Source organism: Alexandromys fortis, unplaced genomic scaffold (assembly GCF_014885135.2).
Source record: "Alexandromys fortis isolate MF-2015 unplaced genomic scaffold, M_Fortis_MF-2015_v1.1 scaffold_3, whole genome shotgun sequence".
NCBI lineage: Eukaryota > Metazoa > Chordata > Mammalia > Rodentia > Cricetidae > Alexandromys > Alexandromys fortis.
Genome location: NW_026067909.1, coordinates 14012404 through 14023834, shown reverse-complemented (window position 1 = coordinate 14023834; position 11431 = coordinate 14012404). Strand labels below are relative to the sequence as shown.

General features: G+C 46.5%; 1 protein-coding gene across 3 annotated transcripts in view; it reads right to left on the bottom strand.

The window, feature by feature from the left end:
- Positions 1-10048, bottom strand: part of Chka (choline kinase alpha) — a 48467-nt gene extending 38419 nt beyond the window's left edge. For 2 of the 3 annotated variants that reach the window (XM_050136541.1, XM_050136542.1), the window contains exon 1: positions 9467-10047. In XM_050136541.1, the coding sequence (XP_049992498.1) occupies positions 9467-9804 (338 nt within the window). In that variant the 5' untranslated portion in view covers positions 9805-10047. Of the gene's footprint in view, positions 1-9466 lie in introns of all 3 variants that reach the window. The other variant, XM_050136540.1, reaches the window with a different exon arrangement.
- Between the last annotated feature and the right edge of the window lie 1383 nt (positions 10049-11431).

Below are 11431 nucleotides of genomic sequence, written 5' to 3'. Positions count from 1 at the left end.
ATAATAAATAAATTTTTTTAATATTTATTTATTTTATTATGTATGCAATATTCTGTCCGTGTCTATGCCTGCAGGCCAGAAGAGGGCACCAGACCCCATTACAGATGGTTGTGAGCCACCATGTGGTTGCTGGGAATTGAACTCAGGACCTTTGGTAGAGCAGGCAATGCTCTTAACCTCTGAGCCATCTCTCCAGCCCCATAAATAAATATTTTTGAAAAAAAATTCAAAAACACAATATACATAATCCAGACTCTCTCTGCATATTCCATCTTTACGTGGCTTATTTTACTTTACCCTTTTAATCTATGACTGTCTGTACTCTGTCTCTTTAAAAATTTTATTTTGTAAACCATTTACTTCACTTTTTATACTCTTTTTCTTCTCTCCCAAGCCTATGTACATTTATCCAACACTGTGATCCATTTAGAGTTTTTTTTTTTTTTTAAATCTGGATTTGTCTTTATTGCTGCTCTTGCAGTGGACCCAAGTTCAATTCCCAGCACCCACATGCTGTCTATAATACCAGTTCCAAAGGATCTGGCACCCCCACTCAGACATACATGTAGACAAAACACCAATGTACATTAAAAAACAAACAAGCAAACTTTCAATTTAACATGGGAGTGCTTTGTCAAATAAGCCTAGTCTTTCACTTTTTAATGTGGCTTGATCTGGCTTACTGTGTTGGCAGAGAAATCTATTATCAGGGTACAGAAAACCTATTACATATACCGAGAAATGAGATCATGCTGGACAATAGGATTTCTAGCGGTTAGATAAAAGATAGAATTCCCCCGGAACTTGTGAAATAGGTTCATGTCATCCCCAAAGGAGTCATTTCCCTTGCCTCTGGCAGAACCCATTTAAAAGCTAGAAAATTTCTGTAATTCCACTGTGCTTCTGTTAAGATGAGGAGCAGAGACTGGAGAATCCCAAGGAGCTCATAGGCCACACACACACCAAACAACAAAGAAACCCTTCCTCAAATGAAGGCAAATGTTGTGTGTTGAGGACCAACCACCTGAGGTCCACATATGTGATATAGAATGTGCCTACAAGAGACAGAGAGAGAGAAACTGACTAAGTGACTTATGACTCTACATTGACATCCCGATGGTTGCATATCAAAACAAATGTTGGCCTCCAGCTTTCTTCAGTCTATACTCAAATGTACCTGTTATACATTTCAAAGTGAAAGCAACCTAGCCCTTCTCACCTCCTCCTCTACCCAAAAATTCCCTCTATCTCTGGGCTTCCCTCCCCAGCTACTCATCCTCTTTATAATCCACATGATTTGTTCAACATGCACTTTCGCTTCTTTCAAAGATGGCCCTGGCCCTATACAGTCTGCTTTCTTTTCTCTCTGTGTTGGACTCTCAGGAAGCCTCTGGATATTTCTTTCTTATCTACTATAAAAACCTTCCTCCTAATTATAGAGTGGCCATTTTGGCCGTCTCTTTGGTGTGCCCCCTTGCCTATCCCCAGCACACAGGAGGTTGAGGCAGGCATATAGATCCAGACCAGCCAGGTCAGAAAGAAAGAGACTGAACTAGACTCTCATTATCTGCAAATATACTTCCTCCAGTCACAAAGTATTCTGGATACTTCCAAGACTTTTAGGGTTTCCTAAACAAGAACTTTAGTCCCAACATTCAAAGATGCCAAGTCTTCTGGAAGCAAAAGCAGGAGAATCTGAGTTTGAGGCCAGCCTAGTCCACATTGTGAGCTCTAGGACAGCCCAGGTTACACAGGGAGCCCCTGGTTTTCTATTCATAAATCTATAAGGTCTAAGTGCACTCTTAAACTTCTATCCCTCCATTTTAAATAATAACTAGAGTTGCTGAGCTTGAGGCTAGCCTGTTCTACAGAGCAAGTTCCAGGACAGCCAGAAAATCTATCACAAAAACAAAACCCACAAAACCTAGAGTTGGCCAGCTTTCTTCTTTCTCCCTACTTATCCTTCAAGACTATAGGAAGGGGAAAAATAGCCCTCTCACTAGAGACTTGCCTTCTGACTTCAAAGGCACTGTCAGCTCACCAAGGAGGCCACAAATATCAATCACCTAGGAGATCTAGAGTGGGAACTGACCCCCACCTTTGCACACTACAACAAAACCCCAGCTGGAATATAAGACAAGATGGTCATGCCCTTGGCAGCTGTAAATAAATAATGTCCTGTCTCAGTTTCAAAGTCCTTCAGGATGAGACACCACAGCATTGCTCTTAAATCATTGTTCCCTCTGCAGCAAGCATACTGCAGGCACAGGGTGTCTGTCACCTTGGCACCAAAGCACAGCGAAGTCAAACAGGCAGCTTCTCAAACACTGGCAGCACCCTCCTACCACCAACTGGACAAGAAAACTGCTTTTCAAGTTTGGCTACTCTGAAAAGTTCACAGATGATATATATCTTCCACATATAAAAGGAAGTCAGATCTGAGTTAATACAGGCATAATCAAACTTTCACAATCCTAAGAGTAAACCCAAATAACCATGACTTATTTAATCTACATCATATGACCTACATTAGAACACCCTTGAGCACATAGTGATAACTATGCTAACAAGCATGTAGTGATGATAACTATGGGCACCTACTAATATTAAATTTCTTGGACAAATGGCCCACCCCTTTAATTCCAGCACTTGGAAAACAAGAGGCAGGTGGATCTCTAAGTTCAAGGCCAGCCTAGTCTACAGACTAAGTTCTAAGACAGCCAGGGCAACACAAAGAAATTCTGTCTCAAAAAAAAAAAATAAAATAAAAAAAATAAAACCAAAAACCTCAAATTTGTCTAGAGCCAAAAATTGTAGTATTTACTTCAAATCCTGGTACTTGGGAGAAGCTGAAGCAGGAAGGTGGCTGCAAATGTGAGGCCAGCCTGATCTATAGAAGAAGTCTCAAAACAAAACTTGCTAAGTATGGTAGCACCCCCTTAATCCCAGCACTCTAGAGGCAGAAGCAGATCTGTGTTTGAAGCCAGCCTGGTCTATACAGTTAAATTCTAAGCCAGTCAAAGGCTAAAACACAGAGAAACCCTGTCTTAAATTCATGAAGCCAGGCATGGTGGTGCATACTTTTAATCCCAGCAATCAGGATTAAAGACAGAAGCAGGCAGATCTGTGTGTTCCATAACAGCTAGAGCTGTTACAGAAGAGAAACTGTCTTGAAAAACCAAAACCAAACCAAAACAACAAAAAACCAAATGCATGGAGATAGGTGGATAGATATATAGATTTATCTCCTTCTCTTTGCAGTTTTTCCTTCCCCCAAACTGGAACAGCAATCTATTCTCTAGTATGACTTTCAACTGTACTCCTAACCACTGAGCCATCTCTCTATATTCTCCCTGCCCCCAAATCCTTATTTTTGTAATTCTTTTGCCACCAGCCCCAGAGCTACTGTAATACTAATAAACACAATAAAAGCATAAGAAGGTTCATTGTGAAAGACAGATTACAATCTTCATGGAAAACTAAAAATAAGGGCCTCCCTGACATATATAAAAGGCAGAGAATCCTGTAGAGAAGTTGGCTGACAAGGTCCCAATGGAAGGGAAGATCAGATAAAAATAAAAGCATTGCAGGTTTGGTGTAGCACTCCCCTACACTCCCCCCCCCCGCCCTCCCCCCTCTCTCAAGCAAAGGCAGGAAAGAAGATTTCTGTGAATATGAGGCGAGCTTGATCTACAAACTCTAGGCCAGACAGAACTACACAGTAAGACCCATTCACAAAATATTTTTTAAAAAGAGCAACAAAACAAAGGCATCAGTGTAGAAACTGGACAAGCCAAGAGATATGGCTAAAATCAAGGGGACAGTGGGCAGAAGGAAGGGAAACACATACACACTATTCCGATCAACAACACCAGTAAGCGGAATGATAATTCAGCTTAGTTCAGTGTGTGGAAAATGTGTGCTCAGAATACCCACCCAAAATTAAAAATAACATTCAGATTTACAGTGTCTAGAACGGGACACAGAAAGAGCCCCTCAATCCAAACAAACAAACAAACAAAACCTCTAAGACTTGCTGGCAAACAGCTCCCTAAAAAGTCGACAGGCTGGCAAAAGCAGAGTAGACGCTCATACAGCACCTGCTATAGGAGCTCAGTGTGAACAACTCATTTAAAATTTCAGGGTCAGAGGGGTGTGCAAGCTTGTACCTTTATATAACCCTAGCATTCAGGAGCCTGGGCTACCCAAGAAGCACTTGTCTCAAAAAGGAAAAAAAAAAGGAAAGAAAGAAAGAAAGAAAGAAAGAAAGAAAGAAAGAAAGAAAGAAGACAAAAAAGGCAGGGAGGGAGTGAACAAGGGAGGGAGGGAAGAAGGAAAGAAGAAAGGCTTCAGGCAGTACCCTAGTTACTGCCCATGATGAAGACCTCTTAAGAGTATACTCAAAACTTTTTTTTTTATTCAAAATTATTTTTAAAGAGGGATCTTTGAGAGAATGATGGGTCAGGTTAACAGCACCTACTTTTGCAGAGGATCCCAGTTCAGTCCCTAGCACCCACATTAGGCTCATAATGCCTATACATCTAACTCCAAAGGATCTAACACCTTCTGGACTCTGTGGGCAGGCACGCGCACACAGGGTTGGTTGCACGCATGCACAACACTAAAATAAAACCTTTTGCTGGGCCAGGCGATGGTGGCGCACGCCTTTAATCCCAGCAGTCGGGAGGCAGAGGCAAAAAACCAAAAAAAAAAAAAAAACCTTTTGCTGGGCAGTGATGGCAATACACCTTTGATCCCAGCACTTGGAGGCAGAGGCAGGTGGGTCACTGAGTTTGAAGCCAGCCAGGTCTACAGTGGTGAGTTCTAAAACTGCCGGGACTATACAGTAAAATCCTGTCTTGAAAAAATAAACTTTTAATGGAACAGGGCGGGGGGGGGGGGGGATTGTGTCTAATCGCTAGTCTCTTGACTCCATGTCTGAATTCTGTGAGAGGAATATGGCCTTACTGGAAATCCACAGGTAAGGCATCTCTGCCAAGTGGGCCTGCAGTCCAAACATTTGTAGAACCTGAGTTAAATATTTAAAACAAAGAATCACAGGCAGCCGGGCAGTGGACACCTTTAATCCCAGCACTTGGGAGGCAGAGGCAGGTGGATCTCTGTGAGTTCAAGGCCAGCCTGGTCTACAAGAGCTAGTTTCAGGACAGGAACCAAAAAGCTACGGAGAAACCCTGTCTCGAAAATAAAAAATAAAAAAAAAAAAAATCACAGGCATGTGGTGACTTACATACATTCAGGCAAAATACTCATAAAAATCTTTTTTTTATTTAAAAAAAATCCTATCTTCTACTAGAGACTCAAGTTCCTCTTTGCAAAATAGTAAAATAGAACATAGAAAAAAATCCCAGTTATTTCTAGTTATCAACAAATGAATTATAAAATTTTTTAAAAGAGATAAAAAGACACTGGTTAGCCAATTTTGAAAGTAAAGAAATGGGAGCTGGAGAGATGGCTCAGTGGTTAAGAGCATTGCCTGCTCTTCCAAAGGTCCTGAGTTCAATTCCCAGCAATCACATGGTGGCTCACAACCATCTGTAAAGAGGTCTGGCGCCCTCTTCTGGCTTTCAGGCATACACACAGACAGAATATTGTATACATAATAAATAAATAAATAAATAAATATTAAAAAAAAAGAAAGTAAAGAAATAATGGAGCTAACACTATCAACCTTTAAAACTACAATAATTAGGGGGGCTGGAGAGATGGCTCAGAGGTTAAGAGCACTGACTGTCCTCTGACACCAGAGGTCGTGAGTTTAATTCCCAGCAACCACATGGTGGCTCACAACCATCTGTAATGAGATCTGGTGCTCTCTTCTGGCCTGCAGGTATACATGCAGACAGAACACTATATACATAAAAAAACCTTTAAAAAAAAAAACCTACAATAATTAGGGCTGGATAGATATGGCTCAGCAGTTAAGAGCACTTGTTACTCTTTCAGAAGACTTAGGCTCTGTTCCCAACACCCTCATGGCAGCTCTTCTGGCCTCCACAGGCGGTGCATGCACGTGCATACATGCAGGGAAACTGTATTCAAGACACATAAAATAAAATATAAACCAGGCGTTTTGGACACACCTTTAATTCCAGCACTTGAGACTGTGATCTCTGTGAGTTCAAGGCCAGTCTGATCTATGAATTCCATGACAGATGAGGCTACGCAGCAAGACTGTGTCTCAAAACAAACAATCATAAAAAATTAACAAAAAAGACCACAATAATCAATACAAGTACAGAACTTTTAAGTACAGAAGAGAGAGCCCATAAATAGAAGAAATCTGACAAGAGCAAAGGCAGTATCATGGAGTCAAACCGTACTTTTGACAACCAGTACTAAAACTGGACATCCACATGCACACACACAAAAGAATATAAATAGACTTAACACCTACAAGAAAATAAGCCTCAAAGGAATCACAAACATAAATGTAAAATGCAAAACAGTAAAGTTTTTGCACACCAACATGATGGTGATAATTTTTCAGATAATGCAATGAAGGTACACTCCAGGAAAGCATGCTCAGGCCTAAGTACAACCCCTGACATTGAAAAAATTAAAGACAAAAAAGAAAAGCCAGGCTCAAAAGTTCATACCTGTAATCCCACCACTTTGGAAGCTGGGCAGAGTATTACTAAGAGTTTGAGGACAGCCTGAGCTACAGAGTGAGACTCTGCCCCCTCCCCCAAGACCAAAAAGAAAGCCAAACTGAGCAGAAGGGTTGTTGCAACAAGTTAGAGATCACCCTTCAACACATGAGCCCATAACCCAAAATAATGAACAATTACTGCTCTCTAGGAACCAGTCTTCCATGAAAGAAAGGCACCCACACCCAAGCATGTTAAGGGCCCATTTGAAGGCCTGTAGCGCTGAAGTCCTGGGGAGAAAATACAGTGGGGGGAAGGGTTCCTCCTTTTTGGTTTTCCCTGAGTAAGGCCTTGAAGGAGGAACTGCCTTGTAGGGGAAATTTTAAAAGCAGCCATCAGGGAAAGGACTGCTAAGCAGAGGGCAGGAGCAAATGGGCCTGCTACTGAAACACACGGCTCATTTAGAAGCACTGCTAGTCATTTAGAGCTCAGCTAGTCGCTGCAGTTGGGGGAAGGGCAATTTTAAAAGAGCAACAAAAACGGCCCTTCTCAAAGGTAGACTGCAGCCCAAGTTTAGATCTTGCAAACAAGTTTAGATTTTATTTCCTAGCTACAAAAGACATGGGAGCAACTGATGACGTTTGAGAAACACCCGGCAACAGAATAAACTTAGAGGTTAGAATACATAAAATGCTTAGATCCCCTGGGGCCTCCAGTTACCATGTGTCTAAGCAAGGACAGGTAGTTCTGGGCTGTCCCTAGACTTTAGAGACTTTAGAGTAGGAGAGACTTCTGGGGAATAGAGTAAAAAAGATGGAGGAACTGGACCAGACCGCTGTTAAGACAGAAAGTACTTTCTGAGGCAGGGAGGAGCCAAAGGGTTAAACCTGGACAGGCTGAAGGGCTATGTTGAAGCAATGTGATGAAAAACGGGGCAATGTACTAAACCCAGCAAAAATCTATACCCAGGCCACTAAGCTTGTTTTACAGGTAGTTACCACCCACTTCCCCACATCTTAAATCACCTCTTTATTCCACATATTCAATAACTACGTCTTCCCCAAAGCACAGAACTGACAACATGCCCCATTTTTTTCTTTTTGGTTTTTCAAGACAGGGTTTCTCTGAGTAACAGCTCTGGCTGTCTGGGAACTCACTCAGTAGACCAGGCTGATCTTGAACTAAAGGATTAAAGGTGTGAGCCACCAAGTCCAGCAGCACACCACATTTTAACAGGTACTGAAACCCAAAAAGAGAGTCCTATCTTTAAGATTAACTCCTAAACCATGCGGTGGTGGTACACGCCATTCATCTTAGCACTCAAGAGGCAGAGACAGGCGGATCTCTGAATTCGAGGCAAGGCTGGTCTACAGAGTGAGTTCTCTAGGACAGCCAAGGATACAGAGAAACTCTGTGCTGAAAAACTCAAGGTGGGGGAGGCGACAGGAACAAACTCCTGTAGAAAAAGAAAAGACATTCTCAGTGCTTTTGCAATGACTGGTTTGAGCAAAGCAGATTTAACTGATGAGTGACACACTCCCAAGAGAGAACCACATCCACGTACCCATGAAGGGCCTGGAACACAAAGTGGAAGTGCAGTCCATCCAAAGAGTTAATTTTGCTGCATTCATGACTCTGGCGAAAGACTGGGCACGGAAAAGGAATCAAATGACTAGAAACTGGATTTGAGGATTATGGATGGCAGCCAGCCAGCCAGTCAGTTTCTAGACACTTGGCACTCAACCGGGTCAACCAAACAGAAACTAGTAGAAAACGACCAAATAAATGGGTTTTTAAAGGCCAAACAAAAGGACCTGTACTCAATACTGAATGCATTAAAGGCAAGGGCAGAGCTGCATTTCTCTGTTAAGTCTGAATACATGCAAACCTACCTATTTTTTAAATTAAGATGAAATATTAAAAGGAGTAAGGAAAGCCCAGGCAGAGTGGTGCATGCCTTAATCCCAGCACTCAGGAGGCAGAGGCAGCGAATCTCTGTGAGTCTGAGACCAGCCTATTCTACATTGTGAGTTCCAGGACAGGCTCCAAAGCTACACAGAGAAACCCTGTCTCAAAAAACTACAGAGAACTGAAGAGCCAAGCATGGTGGGCACATCTATGATCCAGCACTTTGGGAGGTAGAGGCAGGTTTATCGTGACTCGAGGCCAGGCTCCAACACCTAGGAATTTCAAGCCCACTTGGCCTACAAGAGACCCTTTTTCAAAAGAGGAGGAATTTTCGCTACTTCTACTTTGGCTCATTTTTGGAGCCACGCCTCCAGCGTTGGCCAGTAACACAGGCACACGAAGACAAGAACCTCAGAAGACTGCGGCCTTCCACCAACACACACCAACTCCCCTGTCTCCCTGCCTTTTGGAGACAGGGTCTCACCATGTAGCTCAGGCTGGCCTGAAACTCGCCATGTAGGCCAATCTGGCCCCGAACTCAAGAGATCAGCCTGCCTCGGCCTCCCAAGTGCCAAAGGAGTGGTGGGGGAAGGGGTTGTGATCAAATAACAGGCTAGAGGCACGACAAGGGAAAGTTACCCGGTGAGTTTTCCCCTTTTTTCTAGAGCCCAGCCACAACATCCCTTTTTCATTCAAGGCCTTCATAAGGAAACGGCTTCTAGACACATCTATTTTGAGCTTCGGTACAGAATGTACTTGTGTGGCTGCATAGTATTGTTCTCCCGCAAAGGACCGGAGGCATCCCAGCACACATTTTCCCCGAAGCTCTCCCGAAGGCCGCCTGCCGAGCTCCGGGTCGCGCTCAGGACCCCGGGCGCGGCGCTCACCTCTATCCCAGCCACCGCCCCGCCCCGCCCCCCGGCCCCCCGCGCGGCGCCGCAGCCACCGACCTGATGACACTGATGTGGAATTGGTCCTCGCGAAGGCCCCGCCAGGCACCAGGCAGGAACTCCTTGCACCACAGGTAGGCCCTGAGCCGGGTCCGGGGCTCCGGTTGCTCGTCCGATAGCGGCGGCGATGGCGGCGGGGGCAGCGGCAGAGGAGGAGGCGGCGGCGGTAGCAGCGCGAGAGGCTGGGACCGACCGCCAAGCTGCTTGGGCTCCAGCTCGCCTGCGGCGTCGCGCTGCTGTCCCACGCCGGGCGCTGGGGCAGCGCTGCCACCGCAGCTCAGCAGCAGCCCGAGCGGCGACGGCTCCGCCTCGCCCCCGGTGCAGAACTTGGTTTTCATGCCCGACAAGCGGCCGAGAAGGCGCGGGCAGCCGCGGCGCGAGAGGGCGACGCTCAGAGTCCAGCTGGATGCCCGCCTCTGGGGGCCGGGCGCGGGAAATGGCTCGCCGGCTTCGCTGACTGACCGGGCGGCGGTTGTGGGAGCGCGCGGGGAGGCGACGTAGGCGACGGCGGGGAGAGGCAGCAATGGATGGCGAGCAGCGGTGGCCAGAGGCGAGCGCGGAAGGCGGACGGCGAACGATTGCTGTAGTGGGCCGCGGCGCTCACTCCTTTACAGCGCCGCACGCGGAGCGCGGAGCGTCACCGCCCGCCCCCGCGCTCACCGCTGATTGGACGCCGAGGGGCATCACAACCGCCACCGCCCTCGCCACGCCGCGTTCCCATTGGCTACAGCACAGCCCCGCCTCGCCTCAGGCGGTGAACCCACGGGGAGGGCGGAGCCGGCGCACCGGAGGCGGGGCCTTGCGCAGGGGTCCCGGGGGTCCCGGAAAGACCAGCCTTCTCGTTTGTCCGCGCTAGCACGGAGACGTCTTCGCGGACTAGGGCCTCTCGGGGCAGGAGAGGAGAAGCCTCTGCAGCTTTGGCAGACGCTAGAGTGGGCCGGGAGAGGGACACTTTCCTTAGACGCCCCCACGTCTGAAAGCGGCGACTTCAAAGGATCCGGGGGCTTTACAGGGGCCCGCAGGAAATTGGTGTCTGGAGGCTGTCTGCTCTTTCCGCGTGACCTTGGGGCAAGGCAGCTCCTGAAGGAGCTCCGTGGGTGTGTTTTTACATTTCCCAGCCGCAGTGCTTGACGCGTCCACGCCAGACCTAACTCAGGGCCGGAGGCATTTCTATCTGCGGTTCAGATATCAAAAGGGAGGTGACTGGGTCAAGGTGACCACTTGCCAGCTGGAAGCTGTCCCTGCTTCCTCCCCCGCGGCCGCGGCCTCAGTTTCCCTGTCCGTGGTGCTGAGGATGTCGGCTAGATCTCAGGACTTCTTCCCACAGCCTGGCCTTGGCAGCCGCCAGGATTGATAACCAAAGGTGCTTGCTTCGCCCTGCCTGGCTTTGTGGACGCTGTCATCTGCCCCCCTCCTTTCCCCGATGTCCAGTCGCGTGACTGTGACTAACATACCTTTGCCGTAGGGCATTGAGGGGGGCCAAGGCCCTTCTCTGTATGCCGACACATTGCCTCATTCTTTGGCCTCATCATTCAGTCCTTCCAGGAAATAATTTGAGGTGCAAATAGTATAAAACTACAGGTCTATGTGGTGGGGAATAACTGGGAAGAAAGATTTCCCCAACTGCCAGAGGCCTAGGAAATCCAGTGCCCTGCATACAGAAAATGGCCCCTTTGTAGGGCTTCACAGTCTGCTGGAAGTCAAAACGTCTTCAAAAAGAGTGGTACTTATCCAAAAGTGACCTTATTGGACAAAAAGAGTGCGAATGAACTGGGCATGGTGGCACACCTTTAATCCCGGCGCTTCGCTTGAGAGGCAGAAACAGGCGGATCTCTGAGAGTTCCAGGACAGCCACAGTTACATAGCCAGACCCTGTCTTTTTAAAAAGAAAAAAAAAAGTGCAAATGAAAGGCCATTTTGGCAAGCCTGGGTTCAGCTCCAGAGAAGTGGAGGTAGGGGGGCGAG